General features: G+C 38.8%; 1 protein-coding gene across 8 annotated transcripts in view; it reads right to left on the bottom strand.

The window, feature by feature from the left end:
- Nucleotides 1-23,278, bottom strand: part of WASF3 (WASP family member 3) — a 168,190-nt gene that overhangs the window by 18,012 nt on the left and 126,900 nt on the right. For 7 of the 8 annotated variants that reach the window (XM_066258978.1, XM_066258976.1, XM_066258984.1 and 4 more), the window contains 3 exons: nt 20,123-20,265; nt 3,740-3,874; nt 1,661-1,814 (listed from right to left, as the gene is read on the bottom strand). In XM_066258978.1, the coding sequence (XP_066115075.1) occupies nt 1,661-1,814; nt 3,740-3,874; nt 20,123-20,255 (422 nt within the window). In that variant the 5' untranslated portion in view covers nt 20,256-20,265. Of the gene's footprint in view, nt 1-1,660; nt 1,815-3,739; nt 3,875-20,122; nt 20,266-20,685; nt 20,748-23,278 lie in introns of all 8 variants that reach the window. The other variant, XM_066258983.1, reaches the window with a different exon arrangement.

The following is a 23,278-nucleotide window of genomic DNA, read 5'->3' as shown; positions in this document are numbered from 1 at the left end:
CTGAATTGGAGCTGTTATTCTTAAACGTACCATTAAAAAGTCAAAAAACATTTTTATTTTCCATAAAACTGATTATATACATATAATATATATAAAAGTCAATTCATTTTTTTGTGCAATTAAAAATTTTAAATCAGCACAAATGTTTCATCTTGATCTTGATTAATCAAATAAAGTAGTTAGTTGAGTTTTCTGGGGTTTTTTTCCTCTTTAGAACAGAATATTTAGTGAGGTTTCTTAGGAAAATATTAGTTAAGTAAGCCTCATGGCTCCCAGTATGTAAGTAAAATAGAAATTGTTGCAAAAAAATGCCTATTGAACCCAAGCAAAATTACAAGTTAAAACATCAGGCTTTCAATAGCACTGTTCACACATATCATTCATGTAGAGTAGTGTGCTAAAGCCATAGAAAAATGTGGCTCCTGGTCCTCTCTCACCAGCGTTTCCAGGGGCTCCTACGTTCTTCTGAGAGAGTCTGTGTCTGTGCTGAAAGGAAGGGCTGTAGCGTGAACTGCCACTTTGCCAGCAGAGCTGTAGATCCAAACACTGACTCGTGGACCATGAGGAGGGACAGGAATTGAGACCAAGAAAAACTCTGGACACCCACTGAGACACCAATGGCCCATGAAGGCAGAATGGAGGAGAAGTCAGTGAATTCTGGAAGGCCCCACGCAACACCACTTACCTGGAGGGCAGTGAGGACCAGTCCCCACCTGTCTGCTCAGGAGAGGCTGAAGGAATGAGCTCCACAGAAGGGTGGAAAGAAGAGAGAAACTCAACATGCAACAAGAAAGAATATGGAAAAGAGAAACAGGAGAGGAACAGAAAATATGGAAAGAAAGCACTGATGCAGCGGGAGGTAGCACAGGGTTTGTAAAAAAGCATTGTAATTTCTTAATGTTAATTTTTTGCAACTATTTATTTTTCATTCCTTATCTTGGAAGTCTGGTCCTAATAATATGTCCTAACATTTTGTAGTAACAGAAAGTTAATTCATTGATTGTATTTTCACTCTTTAAAACTCCCTAATGTGGCAGAATGCATTTTTTCTGAATTAAATAACAAATGTCTCTACAGGGCTGAAATGCTGACAGTTATTTTGCTGAATCACAAATGAATTATGTGGTTCCTTTAAAGTTGACTTTGAACAACACAAACACACAGACACACACACACACACACAATACTGTTATATAATGTGCTCACTTTTACTTAAGATGCTTACATTTTTTTTTTATTTAATCTTCTTTTTTTTAAATTTATTTATTCATTTTTAGAGAGGAGAGAGACGAGAGAGACAGAGAGAGAGAAGGGGGGAGGAGCAGGAAGCATCAACTCCCATATGTGCCTTGACCAGGCAAGCCCAGGGTTTCAAACCGGCAACCTCAGCATTTCCAGGTCGACGCTTTATCCACTGCGCCACCACAGGTCAGGCTAAGATGCTTACATTTAAAAACTAAAATTAGAACTCACACTTTTCTAGGTAAGTTTATCTATATTTTGAAATACTGAAACTTTAGCAATTCTGTACCAATGACTAATTTCATTGTCTATAATACTGCAATTGTTACTTTCAAAATTTGAAAGATGCTCTCACAGCCCGTCGCCCTCTTTCAACTTGTCTGTACTGAAAAGGCCCCAGGAACACATGAAACCATACCTGTACGGTGTCAGAATATTCAGAGGAGGTGGCTTATCGCTCTGGTTGTAGATGTCAGCAACAGGGTTAGGAATACTGTTCTTTGAAACCACCTGCTGGTCTTGGACTGTGGAACTTTTGAAAGCTTTTTTCATGTTGATGTCCTGTAGTGATACTATTTAGAGAACAAAATACTTTAACTGTTTTGAAATAAGTATAATTTGAGTCAAAATCATAAACATCTCCTAAAATAAACAAATATCATCTTTATTTTTCATTTACAAACATGCTGAAATAGCATATGCATTTCTTCCAACTCCATGAGATTGTGTCTTTTTTCTTTGGTAGTAATGTAATTACTTCATTGAACTTAACATTAGATTCAATCATTCTATTTAAATAAATCATTCTTTATTTAAATAGAACTTACTAGAAACCACACAGAAATATAGTTATAAATATTAACTGTCATGTAAATACCGACTTGGGTATCCTGGGGAGTGGAACATTCAAACAATATCAGTTTAATTATGACACACGTAGAAAAGATTTCTGCAAAATATTAAAAAACTAAAAAAGGCATTACATTTTTCTGACACTATCATTAAGGAGAGACAGCAAAGCTTTTCAATGTACAGTCCTAGAAATTAAGCAGTGTGATGTAAAACTAGACTAAGGAGTGAGAATTGGGCTGACTATGCTTATTTCTTGTGTTTGTGCTAACTTTACATCTCATCTATTAACTCATCTGACTTCTACACAATCTTTTTGAGATGGGCAAACTGGTCCATTAACCCACCTGACCAGGAGCACTGACACTCAGGATATTCTGTAAAGTTTCATGAAATTTATTCTACAGGTTAACCTTTCCCAGTTAAGGTTTATCACAAGCGTTTCAATATTTTAATTGTGAGACCAAAATAAAAAAAAATGAAGGAAGATAAATATAAATCACTTTAATATCTATTTGAAAAATAAATGATTGATTTAAGATGTTAAAAACTTCTTTGAATAAACCAAGTAGGGATTAAAATTTGTTTTTTAAAATAAAAGATAAATTTTAAAAACCAGATTAAAAAGGACATGCCTTTAGTGCCCCCATTTTTGTTGGAAATGTCCATAAGAATACTTATAATGAATATTAAAATTTTAATGTTTTATATTTTTGTTAAATTTTTAATTCACCTAATTTAATTCTGACCTTTGAAAAAGGCATGAAGATGAGAAAACGTTCTTCTAAATAAGAGATAAGTTCCATAAATAATCACATTAAAAAAACCCTTAACTTTTTATTAATACTACTAGTATAGGTCTAGCAGAAAAATCAGGTGTTAAGGGCATTTTAACACAATAAGACAAACTGTAACTACCATTATATAAAGGTAAAAATAAATTTTAATTTGAACATTTTCCTAAAAGTAAACATGTAATGGCATTTTTTATAATTTCTTTACAAATCCTTTCCCAGTCTAAGCTCAATCCTTCATTTAAAAGATATAGAAAGTAAAATTTTAAAAAAGGAATTGAATTTTAATTTTGCTTAAACTGCCACAATTTCAGAGTATCATCAAACTGATTACAGTTACCTACACAGTGCTTGCCAATAACTGGCGTTATTTTAAGACCCCGACACTATTCCTGAGATGTTAAATCACCAAGATTATTTACAGGCATCACCCTAACAAGAATATGGGGTGAGAGCCTTCACTCTGTCACACTCTGTATGTACAACCCTGTTTCTTAGTTGGATCACATCTTTGGATTAATTCTGTAATTTTTAGGTAAGAAAATAAAATAATTACAAATATCCTAAATTAGGCCTTCTAATACTGAATGCATTCAAAGAATTCTTTAAAACAAACACTACATGTGTGACTTTTTTAAAAAGAGAGTTTGGCATATGAGATAGACAAGATGTGTGTCTTTTAATCACTAATTAACCCAAAGTTGTGGGTTATTCCCCCTCACTATTCTTCTAGCAAAAGACAAGATGAAATATTAGCATACTACCCCAAAGGAAAAGCAGTAATTGCCCTGCAATTAATTACTACCCTTTTGTCAAGATCCCTTATAGCTCATTACTTTCATGCAATTACCTACCCTCTTCCACTGTTGAATCCAGCTGGGTAACTTTGACAGCAAGGCGATCAATTCTGTCTTGAAGAGAATTTGCTCTGATGTAAAAGTTGTTGGCCTCATTAAACAGCTCACCAAATATGTCTTCAGCATGTTTGCCTATAGTAGAAATGAATGGAGAAAGCCATCTGTTAAGAACTGCCAGGCCGCCTTCACACATTCTCGCCAATGCTATTTACTGTCAACACATGGGATTTTGTGTAAATGATTATAAAAATGGAGTGTCACAGTCAAGGGCCTTTAGAAGTTTTGAAAATTTATTATGGTTGTTCACACATATCTAAAATTGACCCAAAGTTATAGAATGTTAAAATACACCAGATAGTATAGAATTTTTATTCAATTGCTACATGGGCTATCATGCCAGTTGTTTCCAATTAAATTAAACTTCTTTGGAAAAAAATTACTCTCATTTTGTATGCTTTATGTATAAATAGAATCTCAGGACCTAAATTTTCCTTTTACTTCCAATGATAATTTAATAAATCATGATGGTTTCTAAATTTAGGATTTTATCTTATGCACAATTAGAAACATTAGATACCTTACTTTCCAATGCCATTAAATTGTTCTAATTCATATTCTGAAATCTACGTATATAGTGCTGACTCTGGCACTCTCTAAAAATCAATATTTTGAATTTTGAGTTAAATTTCTCTGTATGGATCACTTCTATATTCTTATGAGTGCTAAACACAACTACTTTTCTTAAAGTGTTCTTAAAATACATTTCTGAAAATCTGATAAGATAGCAATCATACCTGCTGCCTATGTTGAATTGCCAAATCCCAACACCATTCCTTGATTCATCCCACAAGTATTTCATGACTGCCTACTCTGAGTGTACCAAGCACATCTGCATCCTATCTGCCTCCACCCCCACACATGCACCATCTCCCCCTCTATCAACATCCAGCAACAGAGCGGTACATTTGTTATAACTGGTAAACCCACACTGAGACATCATCATCACCCAAAGATGGTGTTATACATACTATAGGTTTTGACATACAAATCACTGTATGTACATTCCTTTGTAGTATCATACAGAAAAGTCTCACTTCCCTAAAAATACTGTTCTACCTATTCATTCCCCACCCAACACCTGGTAACCAGTGATCTTTTTACTTGTCCCCATAGCATTAAAAGAGAGAATAGCAAGCAAATTAAGTACAACCTCACAGTGGGGGATGAGAATGTTCTGTTTTGAGCCCTAGTGGGAAGTTGGGTGAGGGGAATTTGAGTTTTGAAGGGGTTCTGGATTTAAAAGAGCCCTGAACCCAAACTTGACACTTTTGTGTGAACATAAATTGTCAACTCATTTGGGAAAATAACAAGTAGTAAAATTGCTAGATTGTATGGTAAGAATATGTTTAGTTTTATAAGTGAAACTGTCTCCTAAAGTGGCTGCACCGTTTTGCATTCCCACTGGCAATGAATGAGAGCTCCTGTTGCTCTACATCTTCACCAGCACCTGGTGTTTTAGTGTTCTGGACTTTAGCTATTCTAATAGATATGCAGTGGTATCTCTCTTTAATTTGCATTTCCCTTATGACACAGGTAGAACATCTTTTCATATGCTCATTTGGTACCTGTGCATCTTCTTTTGTGAGTTACCTGTTTAGGTCTTTGTAAGGCCAGGCTGCCTTCGCCATTGTGGCCATTCACATGCAGGTTCTCATTAAATTCAGGCAGACGGTAAAGAAACAGTGGAACTGGAGGATGGTGGGCCATTCTGTTTATTGGTGTCTCACCAAGACAGGCAAGCCACAAGAAAGCCAAGGGAAAAGCAGAAAACCTGCTTTTCCCATTGAGGGCGAGGGATCAGGGAGGAGAGAAAAAAAGAAATCCTACCACACCTCTTGGTGATGGGGGCAGAATATCCCAGTAAACATTAGCAAGACAATGGCCCCGCCCAATCAGGAAGGCACCTGCAACCTCACAGCTCACTGTATCTGGTGTTGCCCAGCCCCCAATGCAAACCATAAGCAAGCCGATATATACATCATATTTACAAATTTATTTTACCAACAGTCTTTTTCCTGTTTTTTACTCATTATTTTTTTCATTGTTCAATTTTAAGAGTTCTACGAAGAACTCTTATTTGGATACCAGTCCTTCATCTTATTATTCCTTTTGAAAATATTTTCTCCTAGTCTGTGGACTGTCTTCTTATTCTCTTGACAGTATTTTTTGCAGAGCAGAAGTTTTTTTTTATTTTTATTTTTATTTATTTATTTTTTTTATTTTTTCCCCGAAGCTGGAACAGGGAGGCAGTCAGACAGACTCCTGCATGCGCCCAACCAGGATCCACCTGGCATGCCCACCAGGAGGCGATGCTCTGCCCCTCTAGGGCGTTGCTCTGTTGCATCCAGAGCCATTCTAGCGCCTGAGGCAGAGGCCACAGAGCCATCCCCAGCGCCCGGGCCATCTTTGCTCCAATGGAGCCTCGGCTGTGGGAGGGAAAGAGAGAGACAGAGAGGAAGGAGAGGGGGAGGGGTGGAGAAGCACATCGCGCCTCTCCTGTGTGCCCTGGCCAGGAATCGAACCCGGGACTCCCACACGCCAGGCCGACGCTCTACCACTGAGCCAACTGGCCAGGACCTGCAGAGCAGAAGTTTTTAATGTTAATGAATTCCAGCTTCTCAATTATTTATTTCATTTGTTATGCCTCTGGTGTTGTATTTAAAAAGTCATCATAGGTCATTTAGATGTTCTCCTATGTTCTCTTTATAGGGTGGTGGGCAAGGGGAAAGGTCACGTGAGACATCAGACCCGGGAACTTGGCTAGAGCTGCCCACAACCATATGCGCCAAAAGGAACTTCCTAGGAGCCCTTTGGAAGAAAGTGACTGTCCGTCAGCGAGATTTCACCATGTCATATTAGCTCGACCACCCTAGAGACCTTTTAAATATCCCCCACGTGGGTCACCCTATGCGACTTCCCTGGCCTCTGTGTCCCTGGGATGCACTCTGTACTCAATAAAGCTTTTACTGTTCCAAACTTTGTGGCTACGCCCTTCCTTCTTGCTCAGCAGAGGAAAAATACCTTACACTCTTCTGATTATATAGTTTCATATGTAGGTCTGTGATCCATTTTGAGTTAATTCTTGTGAAGGGCAACAGGTCTTTGTTAAGATCTATTGTTCTTATTATTTGCATATTCTATCAATTTATCACTCAAATGAGAAGAGAGCCTGAATCTCCCAGAAAGACAACTTACTGGGTGCAAGAATAACTGTTATGCTCTCACAGGCATTCTCTCAGCCACTTTCCAGACTGCTGTGATCCTAGAGACTGCACACCCTCCGAGTTAGAATGTGTTGGCCTGCTCTGTGCTGCAGCCCAGCCCTGGAACAACGCTCCCTGGTGCCCACCTGTTTAATGAAAGAGGGAGCTTGTGCGGTAAGCAGGGAGCTATGGCTTTCATTTTCCAGATGACTGACTGAGCATCAGAAAGATAAGTCTGTTCAAATCCAATCACAAGTGGGAGAAACAGATAAAAAATACTTGTAAGGTACCAAAAGCTACAGAATATTAATATTAATATTTTAGGAAGCTTAAAGAACATTTTATTAATTTGGGCTAGGTTCAGAGAGATTTGAAAATGATCTTTGTACTTGTGTGATTAGCATCAAAACCAGGATGGCCGATGGCATTGTATTATAAATGCAGAGGGGAAGGAGAGTTGGATTCTCTGACCTCCCCCACACCTGTGAGGAAGTAAGTGAATAGCTAGCCAAGTGCAGGAAGAGAAAAGATTAAATTAAACCTTTTCTTATATTGATGGGCCATTTACAGGCATTTGTCCCCATGGAAACTACCTCTCCCCTCCTGAAAACATGTAGTTAATGTTTGTATCTATGAACAAAGGAATAGCAAATGAACACTAGAAAAAATAGAAATGTCTTTTAATATGTAGAGCGACATTTTTACTATTGTGTTACCTTGTAAGTTTTAATGTGTAGAAACTTTTTAATGAATCCTATAGACAAATGTTATAAACTTGCTAATGAACTGTGTCCCATCCCCCCCTTCATCCTTTTCCCAAACCTGTGTAGGTGAAAACAAAGGTTATAAGCTTATGCCATGATGTCAGGCTTTCCCCCCACCCATGTATAATTAAGGGTATATAACCAGCCCCTAAAATATTAATCAGACACATGATTTGGGACTGCTGCCTCGTGTAAGATTTATGTGGCCGGCATATTTAGTAAAATTCCTCCTTCAATAAAACTTCTCCAAATTCATCTGGACTGGGTGTCTCTATGTGAACTTGATGAAATGAGGTACAGTGCCTTCCAGAATCTGGGGTGCAGTACTTTATAACACACTTGGTCTTCTAACTTCCAATTCCCTGCTCTTATCATGTATTTTCTTAAACTTCCTTGGCTAGAAATTAGCAATTTTCAAGAATTAGTTCAGACCATAAGACACTTAGTAATATCCTATTTACTTAATAAAATGGACTCAAATATTTTTTGGCCTACATGGTTATTTACAGACACTAGTTAAGTATTATCAATTTAAACTAGTATGATTTTGTAAATCCTAGTAGTGTAACTGTCTTAACAAGAGGAATTTTCTATTAAAACATAACAGCAATAAAAGAAATGAGTAAAATCACCAGCCCACCCCAGATGAGCAGTAAACTGTTTCTTCTACTGTCATATATCTATAGTATGGTCCTCTGGAGTCACTTACACTTCTGCCAACACTTACCACACCCACAATATACAAAATAGTTCCAAAAAGGCAAAGAAATAAAGTCTTCACACAAATTATGTTTTAAAACACTACAGCTAGATGTGCTATCCAGAATTACGATTTTTACTGCCTTATGAACTCTTTCCTGAGCACTGGACCCATGCACTTAATCTGTATTGATGTCCATGTCTAATCCTGTACATATTCTGTATCAGTTCATTTTCACATTAACTCGAAGCCACACTCCCCATGTTGAAAGGCATCAACCATCCAAAATGAAGCCCAAGGAAGAAACAGTTCTCTGTGGCTGCTGCTCCCTTCCTCTACAGCTCACTGAATGCCAAATCTAGTCACTTCTCTCCCTACCACCCCAACTAGACCCTCCCATTTCTCTCCTGAATTATTCAACAGTTTTTGTTTTCTCTGCTTTCAGATTCAATTCTCACCCCTTAAAACCAACTCATCACGCTGCTACCAAATGTTTCTTCCTAAAGAAAGACCTGACTGGTTTCTTCCTGTTTATATCCCTCACTGCTTCCCCTCATTTCAAGACACAACCCAAGCCTCTGAGCAGGTCATGGAAGGCCTGGGCTCTTCATTGTGCTCCAGTCAGAACACCTTGCAGTCCCTAAACCCATCCCACTTTCTCACAGATTCTGTTACTCCTCTGCATTTTCAAACCCCTTCTATGCCTTGTCATCTCACTTGGAAAAACGTGGAAGGCTATGTGTGGGAAAACAGCTGTTAGGCCAGCTCTCTGGTTTCCTGGCTGCAAGTGCTGTGCAGGATTAGTGTGTGAGCATGTGGCAGAAAGCCACATGTGTGTCTCTATGAAAAGCTATGAGTGCTTTTCCTCAGGGGCAATTCTCCCAGATTGCTCTCCCGCCACCGCAAGGTGTGGTTCCCTCAGCCGCCACCATGAGGGGAAGTTTTCCCAATCCCTTGCCCTCCACTGCAAAAAGCAGGTTTTTCTTTGTTTCTTTGCTCACCTGTCTCTGCAAGCCTCCAGTAAATGGGAATGGCCAACAAATGCTTTCTGGCTCCACAGTTTCTCTACCATCTGTCTGAATTCAATGTCAGCCTGCCTGGCCTCAACCACCAGCATTACACTATGTCATGGCTTATAAAGTCCTCTGCACTCTAGCTCCATTTACCTTGGTAGCCTCATCATCTATTACCTCTCCCTCGCACAGTCCACTCCAACTACACTGGCTGCTCCCTGTTTCTCACACATGCTAATCACATGCCCTCTCCTAGGGCTTTTGCATTTCCTGCCCCTGCTGCCTGGGCCATTTTAGTCCCAGAGAGTCACATGGTTTGCCTCTTCACCTGTCTAGGACTACTCAAATGTCACTTTCTAAACTAAGCTGCTCAACACACACACACACCTTGTCCCTTCCTTGCAGTATTTTTCTCCTTAGCCCTTATCATCATTTGTATGTATTCATTTCATTTCCTGCCCCTCTCCTTCAACTAGAATGTTTGATTCAAGGGGACAAGGACTCTCTGTTTTGTGCTTTGCTACACCAATCTTTAAGGTCTAGGGCAGTATCTTTCAACTGCTGGTACATGGGCCAGTATGCCAGAAATTTCTTGCCAGTCTGCAAAAGAGTTAAATACACTGATGATGTGTGAAGATTATAGACCCAATGATCTTAGTTGAATTCACTTATGTTCAGGATGATTTCTGCCTTAGCAGTTCCCAAAATAATTCTCTAATTTTCACCAGTCCCCAAGTGTAGAAAGTTTGAAAACCACTGGTCTAGGACATGTCTGGCTTAGAGTAGGTGCTCAAAGCCATTTGGAATAAATAAAAATACATTAAAATTAATCATTCACGATGCAGATTAGTGTGTGTAGGATCTGATGCCCTCTCTGAGTTTTCACATACCCTAACATGCCTCAGTCGCAAGATCTTACGTCTATTTATGTAAGTTCCCTGAAGTTAAGCCTCTTCTCTCTGCATTGTGCTGAGCCAATGTTCCATTATTTCTTGAATGACAAACACAGATTCCATACCAATGTTTTCTTGTTAATAAGTACACAACCAACAAATGCTGCCTGGGCAAGTTTGGGGAACTCTAAGATAAAAAAAGATTAAAATGTTTCTATGCCTTCGGGCATCTCAAAAGCTTTAATTGCTAATGTGTATTAGGAATCTGCAAGAGAAGCAGCTAGCACACCATGTTTTCAAACTGACTGGACCTGGAAACACCTAATAAGATCTTTCAGAACTACTGTTTTACAAAGCCCAGTGGGGAAATGCCAGCCCGTTCAATCGGGTGATCTGGAGACAAACACCATATTCCAAATGCTTTACATCCAAGTCTGTCAGTAGTTTATTGTGAAACCCAATAGTCAAAATGTAACCCAACTAATTTTCATTTTTCTAGTTGATCATGCATAGCTTTAAAAAATTATTCCAGTGCAACTCCAAAAAAATCCCATTCCTTACCCTTCAGCTCTGCAGAAATCTAATTAACAGAGCCAGCATATGTCACCATGTGAAGATGGGAGTACTAAAGCCTCTTGCAAAAGTTACACCAGCATTCTCAAAGCACAGCAACTATGGTTAACAACCACACTCTGCGAGACACTATATAAATTGAAAAGGACACATACCAAGGAGCCTCTACCTTCAGTGCTTAACCCCATTTGAAAAAAATAAATGCATTGATACTCTACTCCCACTGGAAGTTCTCAATTTACAAAAACCAACAAAGAAATAGAAATTAAAGACTTCCATATTTAATCTTCTGCCAGCTGCTGAAAGCTGACAGTGACTAAAGAAAAGAGTACTGAAGGAACTATGTTTATTGATGAGCAAGAATAAAGTGTTGCAATTACAGTATGCAGCTTTGCAAACAGCAACTTATTTGAAAAGTGTGCCTTACTCTTTCAATGGCAAGTCCATTAATTGCTAAACTAAGAGAATTCTGAATTGAACCGAAGACCACATTGAGGTAAGTACAAATTCATTCATTCTTTACTGACAGAAAATCTCTTATGGATTTGTCAGGCTCATAATAAACTGTATGCAAGTATGTCAGGTTGAGAAGCATGTCTCTAAACTACCAAAGTATAAAAATTATGCATGGATTTTCAACTGCATTTTAATAAAAGTGAAGATTCATTGGAAACAACCAATATGTCTGTTATGAGTCTTTTCTGTGGAACAAAAACCATTCATAACAAAGTCATTCAGAAATTTTAATACACACATCTAGTACCTAGATCTTGGTTTGTCAAGGTGGTGACTTTTCATTCTCCACTAAAAGGAAGCAGGCTTCTTGGAACAATTACTGGATCTAGTGCTGAGGGTGAAAAAGTACAAGATGAACTTAGAATACCTTGCTGTGCTTTTCTTAAAAAAGTAAAGAAAGGGCCCTGGCCGGTTGGCTCAGTGGTAGAGCGTCGGCCTGGCGTGCGGGGGACCCGGGTTCGATTCCCGGCCAGGGCACATAGGAGAAGTGTCCATTTGCTTCTCCACCCCTCCCCTCCTTCCTCTCTGTCTCTCTCTTCCCCTCCTGCAGCCAAGGCTCCATTGGAGCAAAGATGGCCCGGGCGCTGGGGATGGCTCCTTGGCCTCTGCCCCAGGCGCTAGAATGGCTCTGGTCACGGCAGAGCGACACCCCGGAGGGGCAGAGCATCGCCCCCTGGTGGGCAGAGCATCGCCCCTGATGGGCGTGCCGGGTGGATCCCGGTCGGGCGCATGCGGGAGTCTGTCTGACTGTCTCTCCCCGTTTCCAGCTTCAGAAAAAAAAAAATACAAAAAAAAAAAAAAAAGTAAATAAGTACTCAGAGTGGTGGGAGCATTTCTAAAGAACACAAAGCCAGCCTAAAAGGGCTCCAGCTGGCCACATCTGAGAAAATGGGAGCATCAAAATAAATAATAAAGACAATAGCTTATAACCCAGATGATAAAATAAGAATCCATGAGTCCATAATGATACAAGTGAATGAATGAATGACAGGAAAGAAGGGAAAGCAGTTATATCAGAATCCTAAATAATAAGTGTAGAAGAAATCTGGAATGAGAAAAATCACCATTCTGAACTACTACAGTAGGTGTTTTGGTCAAGAATCATCAATGGATGCTCAGACTAGTGGAAAGAAGTGGGATGGGGACAGATTATAGTCTTAACCTGTCTCCCTGTAAGATACTTATATAGGGATGAGAGGGATATTACGTTAGAAAATCCAATGGACAAAATGTTAACCAAGTATCAAAGTTAACATAAGCACTTACGGGACAAGCAGATAATCTCTGATTCCTGATAAAATGCACTGAGGACAATGGTTATCACTCTGTGACAATCCTGCCAATATCCTATATCTAATCATGAGGAAACATCAAAAGATATGGACCAAGGGACAGTACACAAAATAAATGGCTGGTTCCCTTTAAAATTGTAAAGTCACAGCCCTGGCCCGTGGATGTGGATAGTGTCAACCTGGAGCATGGATGTCGGATGTCACCAGCTCGATCCCGAGGGTGTTGGCTCTGACCCCAAGGTCACCGGTTCAAGCCCTGATCAGGGCTTGATCCTGAGGGTACTGGCCCAATACTGAGGTCGCCAGTTGGAGCCCAGGGTTAGGGTCAGGACTGTATGAGAAGCAATCAATAGGTGCAAAATTATGTGGAACAACAAGTTGATGCCTCTCTCTCTCGCTCTCCTGCTCTCAAAAATAAACAAATAAATAATGAAAATGTGAAGTTACAAAAACTAAAAAAAGACTGAGAGCTATTCCAGATTAAAGGAGATATATATATATATATAATATATATATAATATATATATATATATTTACTTATTTATTTTTACTTTTATTTTTTTAAAAGTTTTCATTCATTTTAGAGAGAGAATGGAGGTAGGGAGTAGCAGGAAGCATCAACTACCATATGTGCCTTGACCAGGCAAGCCCAGGGTTTTAAAACTGACAACCTCAGTGTTCCAGGTCGACACTTTATCATCGCACCACCACAGGTCAGGCCGAGATATATTTATTAACATGGATGTATATATGTGTACATACACACACACCCATATATTGGGGAGAGGGAGGAGTAAGGAGGGCAGGAAAAAAGAAATAAGTCTCTAAGAGAAAAAATGTGGTAAAATAACATATGGGTAAGTAAAACTTTATGAGAATTCTTTGTACTGTTTTTGAGTTTTTTGTAAGACTGCTATCATTTTAAAATAAAAGTTACAAGGAGACTTTTTTATAGTACTTGTAATAAAGTCCAATTGCTACTGAATTCCATAAAAGTAACATAATTAGTGAGCCTTAAGGTTTTTTTCTCTTAAAAGTTTCTTAGAAGTACTATAGAAACTCTTAAAAGTACTATAGAAACAATTGATGTTTAAGAAATATAGAAAACATGGGAAAGTAATAGGAAAAATGGCTAAATCTATAACATTTACTGCTAACATTTTGATTTATCTTTGTTGTGAAAAATAATAAAACGTAGTATATACCCTGATTCTTTGAAATGTTTTTTTTTTTTGCATTTTTCTGAAGCTGGAAACAGGGAGAGACAGTCAGACAGACTCCCGCATGTGCCCGACCGGGATCCACCCGGCACGCCCATCAGGGGCTACGCTCTGCCCACCAGGGGGCGATGCTCTGCCCCTCCAGGGTGTCGCCATGTTGCGACCAGAGCCACTCTAGCACCTGAGGCAGAGGCCACAGAGCCATCCCCAGCGCCCGGGCCATCTTTGCTCCAATGGAGCCTTGGCTGCAGGAGGGGAAGAGAGAGACAGAGAGGAAGGCGCGGCGGAGGGGTGGAGAAGCAAATGGGCGCTTCTCCTGTGTGCCCTGGCTGGGAATCGAACCCGGGTCCTCCGCACGCTAGGCTGAAATGTTTTTATGTATAATACATGCTCATGATAGAAAATCTGAAAACTCAGGAAAATAAAAAGTAGAAAGGTCATACACAGACAACTACATTAATCTTTTTAATATACTCTTTACAATACTCTTTCTAAGCATTTTATAAGAACTAAGATAATAGATGTTGCTTATTAAGTATTTTCTGTCAGTTTACTCAGCAAATATTTATTAAGCACTGTGTACCAGGCACTTAAAGATATATCCAGGGTGAACACAGCCACAAAACTTGTATCATACATGAACAGACAGGCAATATATCACATGATGATAGGGTCATGAAGAGAATAAGATGGTAAGGGAAAAGAGAGTGGTAGGAAGTGAGTGGTATTTAGGGGTCACTCAAGGGAACCATATGGATACCTGGGGTAGGAACCTTCCAGGCAGAATGCAGAAACACACTCAGTATGGGCAAGCAGCACCGAGGAGGCCAATATGGCTGGAGCCCAGTGAGTGGACGGAAAAGTGGTAGAAGACAGAGAAATCAACATACCTCCCTTCAGGGAAGGGTAACGAGAGCAAAAAGCAGGGAGGATGACAGGATGCTACTGTAGAGCAATGGGAGACTGTGGTGGCTTGGACTAGATAAGCGGCAGTGGAGGTGCTAACAGACATACAGACTTGGTACATATTTTGAAGATGTCTAGTATGAGAGATAGAAGAAACAAATCAAAAGCAACTGGAAGAGTAGAGTTCCTATATGCTAACAGATGCGGGTAGAGAGGAAGGGAATCATTACTAGAGATGCTGAGTTGAGATGCCTAACAGAAATCTGAGTGAAGACATTCAGTAGATACAAGTTTGAAATCCAGGGGAGAGGTTTGAACTGAGGACACAAATCTGTAGGTCTCAGGGTAAAGATGGTATTTCAAACCATGGGACCAGATGAGATTGCTTAGTGAACAGGAACAGGCAGCACAGACTGTCAGTGACCCAGCCCTGAGCACTCCAGCATGCAGAGGTTGGGAAGATCATCAAAAGAGACTAATAAAAGAAGAGCTTGTGAAGTAGAAATACCAAGTGTGCTGGCATGCAAACCAGGCAAAGAAAGTTCCTCCAGAAGGAAGTTATCAGTGGAGTCAAACCAATGGATCAAGTAACAAGACAGAGACAGAGCACTGGATTTGGCAACACAACATCACTGGTAACATTGACAAGCAGTTTCAAGAGTGGACAGGATAAAACTTCAATGGAGACAAGATAATGAGGGAAGACAGGACAGGGGAGATATGAATGGTTCTTTAAAGCATCTGGCTATGAAGGGGAGAAAGAATGGGTCTGTAGGTCAAGGATGATATGAGGTTTTTTTTAGTTGGAAGATTTCTCAATATATTTATACTTAGTACTGAGTGCTATAGACAGAGGGAACAGATGATGCAGGGGAGAGAAGGTATATGGATGAGCATGAAGGGGAGAGGCTGGGTGCTTTAGATAGAAACATCACAGACATCATTCTAAAGGAGGATGAGGAGAACACATGGTACACGGGCATATTAGATCTGGCGGAAGGGTGATGTCTTGTTCTCCTATTACTACTTTTATTTTCCCAGTAAGATGAGTAAAGCAAGGTCACCAGTTCAGTGGGGAAGTTTGAGGTGAAAAGAGAAGATATGAAAGAACAGGAAAGCCAATTAACACAGGAACTGCAGCAGGTCGTCTGGGCAACACAAGGGCTCACCTGACAAATGTGCTCATGATTTTAAACCTTCCTTCTTCCTAGTATAAGCATTTAAAGCTACAGATTTCCCTCTAAGCACTTCTGTAACCAAATCCCACAAACACATTGGTATTTTGTGTGTTCATATCCACACTGAAATAGTTTCTAATTTCCTTTATTTCTTCTTTGACTCAAGGATTATATTAAAAGATACTGCTTTATTTTCAAATATGTGAGAATTACTGTATCTAAAATGACTATTATAATTATCATCTCATTATTATCATACTCCTTCTGGTATCAATCTTTTTAAATGGATCAGTGTACAGCTGAGCATATGTTCCACCTTGATGAACATTCCACATCCACATTAAGAAAATGTGTATTCTATAGAATGGATTGGTTGGCAGTGTGGTTAAAACCTTCTATATCCTTACAGATTTTTGTTTATTTCTCCCATTAGTTCTATTTTTATTCTATGTACTATGGAGTTCACTTACTAGGTATATATACATTTAAGATTGTGTTTTGATAAAATGACTCATCACTATGAAATGTCCTTTATCTCCAATTTATACTTTATTTGATATTAATGTACCATATAAGCTTTCTTATGTTTTGTGTTTACATGGTATGTTTTTCAGTATTTTCTTTGATCTGTGTTCTTCATCTTTATAAAAGCATGTATGTAGTCTTGCTGTTTTATTTAACCTAATAGACTCTGCCTTTTAAGTACAATGTTTAAAATGTTTCCATTTAATGCAATTATTGATACGGCTGGGTTTTATTTTATCATCTGAGTATTTGTTTTCCATTTGTCCTTTCTGTTTCTTGTTCTTCTGTTGGTTTCCTGCATTTTTTGGGACAAATTTTATATCCTCTATGTGTTATCCAAGAAGTTACTGAAAATTAAAATATGTATCCTAATTCATCAAATTATACTCTGAAATAATACAGCATTTCATAAACAATATAAAACACAATAGTATAAATTTCATTTACCCCCTTCTGACTTTAGAGCTCAACTGTATATATTTTAATTTCACACAGTAAACAGTTCATAATATTTTAAACAGATAGATAGATGTACAATTTTTAATCATCTTTCTGGTGATCTTAATTCATTCTTGAAGATCCAAGCTACCATCTGGTATCATTCCCTTCAGCCTATTCTTTTTTAGCATTTTTTTTGTAGTGTAGATCTGCCAAACTCATTCCCCCAGACTGTCTGAACAAAACGTCTTCATTCCACGTTTATTTTTAAGGACATGTTCACTGGTTTTAGAATGATAATTTTTTTCTTTTGCCACTTTATTCACTATTTTCTGGTTTCCATTGTTTCTCATGATTAAGTCACTGTCATTCTTAACATTGTTCCCCCTATTTATTTCTTCTTGCTTCTTTTAAGATTTTTATCTCTGTTCTTTAAGAAATATTATGATATGACTAGATGTGGTTTTAATTTACGCTTCCTGAAATCTGCTAAACTTATTGGATCCATTGGTTGATGTCTATCATCAATATTCAAAAATTCTCATCCATATTTTTTTCTGCCCTGTTCTCCTCTTCTCTGGAACTCCAATTACATACGTGTTAGACCAGTGTGTTTCAACGGCCAGTCCATGGACAGGTGCCAGTTCGCCATAAATTTCATGTTGGTCCACAAAAGAGTTCACCATCCTGATGTTGTATGAAGATTACAACCCCAATGATTATAGACCCCTGTAATCTTCTATTTCAAAGCCAACAATGGCCAGTTGAACTTTGCTCGTATCACAGTTCTCTGGCACTGATTCTTTTACCTCTTCTTTCTACATTTAAAGGACTCCTGTGATGACACTGGTCCCACCCAAAGAATCCAGAATCATCTTCTTTTAAGGTGAACGAATGAGCAACCTTAATTCTCCCTGCATATACAAAGGTCTTTGGAGGGGCTGTTGTTATTCTGCCTACCACAAGTGGACCATGTGAAGAAAAACCTGCTGTGTGATTAGTTTCACTTAAAAGAGACAGTGGCCACATGGACATAATAAACATGGCTAACATAACACTAAACTGAACATTTCAGCAAGACATACAGCTCAACAATTAAAACGTTAACATTTTGTGTCAGTTTTCATTACTTATACTCTATGCCGGGGGTTAGAAACTTATGGCTTACAAGCCAGATGTGGCTCTTTTGATGGCTTCATCTGGCTTGCAGACAAATCTTTAATAAAAAAATGTTAAAAATATAAAATTCTCATGTATTACAATCCATTCATTTCCTACTTCTCATGTCCATGGCTGCAGGTGGCTGGAGCCAATCACAGCTGTCCTCTGGGACAATACCAAATTATTATTGGATAATGCGTAACGTACACAGGTCGTTGTATGGCTCTCACGGAATTACATTTTAAAATATGTGGCGTTCAAGTCTCTCTCAGTCAAAAAGGTTCCCGACCCCTGCTCTATGCCAATACATTCAGCCATAATAACAGACAACTAAAACCTTCTTACAAAACAATATATGAATGCAAACAGAAACATTTTACCCTTTTAATAATTTACAAGGTATCTTCTGCTGTAATTATACAAATTTAATCATTTTATCAACCACTACCAAAAATCAATTCTAATTAGTTCAGATTCTAGATATCTATTGTGAAATCCATTAATTTCCAAGTTACTGTGACTTAGCCAATGATTATAGATATTAAAAATTAATGAGTAATAATACAGTACAGTTCTTTTTAGAAATACTTATCTATTCATAGGATTTCCTCTTAAAAATAAAATAAAAATAAAGAAAAGTACTTGAGGTTTTTAGGAAACATTCCCTGTGCTTGAGACTACCAGTATATGAAATTTCATGGAGGATTTTCTAGTTATTAACAGTTTCTCAAAAACTTAACTGTGAAAACCTGTCACTTAAAATGCAGTTTAGCCTGACCAGGCGGTGGCGCAGTGGATAGAGCATCAGACTGGGATGTGGAGGACCCAGGTTCAAGACCCCGAGGTCGCCAGCTTGAGCGCAGGCTCATCTGGTTTGAGCAAAGCTCACCAGCTTGGACCCAAGGTTGCTGGCTTGAGGAAGGGGTTACTCAGTCTGCTGAAGGCCCACGGTCAAGGCACATATGAGAAAACAATCAATGAACAACTAAGGTGTTGCAATGAAAAACTAATGATTGATGCTTCTCATCTCTCTTCATTGCTGTCTGTCTGTACCTATCTATCCTTCTCTGTGACTCTCTCCCTGTCTCTGGGGGGGGGGGGAAGGTCATGCAGTTTAAACTATCTAAACCTGAATGGAGTGGGATGAGGTGTGAAAACAAGATGACGCTATAGATATAAAAGTTAGGGAGAAACACTGCAACTTCAAAAAGCTTTGAAGGACAACATATTTTCAAACACATGTTTGAGTCTTAAAACATGGAATATTCCTTGGGTATTTCACATGAACGTTCACAATTAGAATAGAAAATCCTTTTCCAAACAAACTATGTATGTAATACGTGCGTAGTACTGCATATATGTAACAATCACATTTTACTTCAATCTGGAAGTCAGTTAGCTGCATTTTAACTTTTAGTAGGTTAAAATCAGTAAATATCAAGACTTTTAGCTTTATTTTTATTAATTTGAAATATTATTCAATCAAACATTTATTGAACATCTACTCTGTGCCAAGCATAGTATAGATGTTAACTAGTTTTCAATTTACATTTTATAAGACAGTTCTGTCCAAGTTTAACAAAATACTTCAATCAAGTTTAAAAAACTATATTAACCTCATTTTAATAAGCTTTTGAAAAATGTTTAAAATAAAAACACTACTTTTTATCTACTCATTTGGTCTCATCTAATAATTTGTGAATTGGTCAATTCTAACTTTATGTCTTTATCACGTAAAGTTGGTCTCACAAGACCAGAGAGGGTGCCAGTTAATTTCACACTGAGACGTTTAGGAGGGAGGAAGGGCAATTCATTCCTTCAAAGCTGTAGTCTCATCTTTGGATAAGAACATAAGTATTGAGTTGAAATCTACTCACAAATACTGAAATTAATAAAATGCCACTGGTAAAAAGTTGTTCTAGAAATGAAATGACTTACTTAGACTGCTTAGCTGGCGTATGATAGCAGCAAGGGTACTATTGGTTACACATTCAAGTTCACTGGTAATGCCTTCAGGCAGGGCACCCCGGCAAAGGTGCCGGGGTTCGATGTTCCTCTTCACTAAAGGCATGGCTTACAATCTGTAAATTAAGCAGACATTAAAAGAAAAAGGTTCATTACATATTTTAACAAAACTAGTCTTCATTCCCTTGAAAACTAATTTTCTTTCCCATGAGTTTTCATTATCCTGTCATTTCCAAGAGAAAATCAGATAAATATGTAAAAGATGTCAAATAACTTAAGTTTTATTGAGATCAAGGGTGCAGTGCAACCCAATTTAATAGAAAAAAATATATGCAAGATTTTCAGGTAAGCACAAATGAATGAATACATGCATTCTTACCTCCCCTCCCTCTCCACTGAGATGACAAGAGAGAAAAGGCGCAAACCCACAAGTAGTAAAAGTAGGACACAAGAGCCCTAGAACTGTGGGCACAGCTTAATCGGATTAAGACGGAAAAGACATACTGCAAGTGGAGGGAGACAGGAAGTAAGCTCACTTGTACCACAGAACCTCGCCCACTCTCCTCCACAAAGTTCAGGAATAGCAGATGCCAGGTATCTATGAAATGGAGAATGGAGAGGTATGAAAACAGAATTGGCTTTTAAAAATCCATAAATTCCTTCTCCCTTCTTGGGCTGACCTTCCTCTACCTCACCCAGCACATTTTACTCTCTGGAAAAGGGGAATTCGAGGATCTGGACTTGAGAAACTAGGCATAGCTCAAGGCTGGGGTAGACAACACACTGAAACCAGGAGTATTCAATCAGTCTGTTCTGACTGGTAAGTGAGATACGCTCCGCATGCTCTGCTCCCTTCTCCACTTGGCTTCCACAACACTGGGGCCTGGTTTTTACTGCCCACCACAGAGATTAGAACATTCTTCCTTGGAAAGTGTTTGAAGGGAAATAATGTACAAACATGAACACTGAACCAGGGCATCTCCCTAATGAACTGCCAACCAGGTTACCGTACAGTAACACCTGTCAGTAATCTCTCCCAACAGTTTCCAATCACCTTTCATACCTTAGACTTAATCCTCTGAATAGTACGAACATTCATGTATGTCCTCATGCCTACTGACCATCCAGAGTACAATTGTACAAAAACTTTTATTTTAAAGATGTGTAAGGCAGCATTTAAAAAAGGCAAATGTATGTTCTTCTTGTTTCTACAAATTGGTTATCAAATATGATTTTAAATTAATAAAACTGTAACTGGAAATAATTTCATTTTTTGAAAAAAAATACAAACAAACACATTCCCAGGGATCAGCGAGCATGAAAAAAACTCACTACTCAAAGGGTTAAATGAAAACAGTAAAGGATCATCAGACACTTTGGGAAAGTCTTCCCCATTATCCTGGGAATTCCTTTCATGTTTCTTTTCAAAAAGTACATTATAAATAAAATAAAACTTTTTGGTTAAGGGGGGTATATAAAGTATCACATCTTCTACTCATACAACAGATTTACTGCTCATACCATAGTAGATACTCCAGTTACTGTCACTTTGTTAAGATTGTCATATTTCCCAATTTGCAGGAGCAGAAACAGAGAACAGCCTAGAACCTCCGTGACATTTGTTAACAGTCAAAGCAGCCCAAAACATTGATCTGGAATTCTTTTCATGTGAGACAGATAACATTGCATTTGTTTAAGCCATTGTAGTTGGGCTGTCTGTAACCTAAACTTACAGTATTTCCACCTGGTACAATAACGGAATGGTATGCTGTACCTAAAGTTAGAGTTGAATGTGGTCACCATATAATCAACCTTTGTTCTTCTTCCTTATTTCTTCATAACCTTTGTTCATGTGCCCAGTAAATACTTTCTAAGCACCTGCCACATACCTGGCAATGTGTGAGGTGACAGGGACCCAATGGCAAATAAAACCAAAGTCCCCAATGGAACTTTACTGTGGTGAGGAAGTGAGACAGTACCCAACCATCCACGTCACTGGACAGGGAGTCCTGAAAATGTGTGGGGGCTGGAGTGCTGGCATCCCTGAGGAGTCACAGCAGCCCCGCTGGGGACACAACAAACTAAGATGTAAAGGGGGGACAAGGGCTTCAAACTGAAATCATAAAGGGCCTGTGACAGAGGCAGTATGGAAAATGAAGAAGAGGCCACAGCTAAAAAGGAAAAGTTCAATGTTTTCATTGACTATTTCTGCCTTATGTCCACTAAGGTGGTGGCTGAACAAACTGACCGTATTTTTAGATTCAAATACTATTTCATCTAGTGCCTCAGGTACACTGCATAGGGCCAATCACCTCTCTGTGCCTCAGTTTCCTCCCTGTAAAATGGATAACAGTACCTACCTCACAGAGTGAGGAATTACTGAGTTATTACATCCATAATCACTTAAGAGCAGAGCGTGGCATATAGCAACCTCAAAAAGTCTGGCTGATTAATTTTTAGTATCTTATGCCATAATGTTAATTATTATTCTGCTTACAGGAATAAAAAGGAACAGTTCACTGGCTGAGGATAAAGCTGAACCATGGAGAATAGCTAGAATATTTACACTAAAACTGTGTGAAAGAAGAGGGGCACACAGAAGGACTGCCATGACATGCAAGTTCCAGACACACACATCTCAGGGCCGAAGTGCAAGATTCACTGGGAGCCGTCACTTCTTTCTTGGAGAGCCAATTAGAACAATCAAAGTAGGATGGTAATTAATCACAGTAAAATAAACCAGGATTCCTTATAAGGAGAAAAAGAATCATTAATAAACCTAATAAAAGCATAAAGTGTGGGAAAGAAAATTACTGAAAATTAATCAGTAGGGACTCATTCCATAAAAGCTAGAAGAAAATCAATCAACAAAAACCATGATGTTGCCTGACCAGGCAGCGGTGCAGTGTCGGACTGAAATGCAGAGGACCCAGGTTCAAAGCCCCGAGATTGTCAGCTTTAGCACAGGCTCATCTGGCTTGAGCATGGGGTCACCAGCTTGAGCATGGGGTTGCTGACTTGAGCATGGGATCACAGACATGACCCCATGGTTGCTGGCTTGAGCCTAGGGTCACTGGCTTGAGCAAGGGGTCACTTGGTTTGCTGAAGCCCCCCCCCCCCCCGGTCAGG

Source organism: Saccopteryx bilineata, chromosome 2 (genome assembly GCF_036850765.1).
Source record: "Saccopteryx bilineata isolate mSacBil1 chromosome 2, mSacBil1_pri_phased_curated, whole genome shotgun sequence".
NCBI classification, from domain to species: domain Eukaryota; kingdom Metazoa; phylum Chordata; class Mammalia; order Chiroptera; family Emballonuridae; genus Saccopteryx; species Saccopteryx bilineata.
The sequence above is the reverse complement of the archived record's forward strand: the minus strand, read 5'-3'. Positions and strand labels throughout refer to the sequence as shown.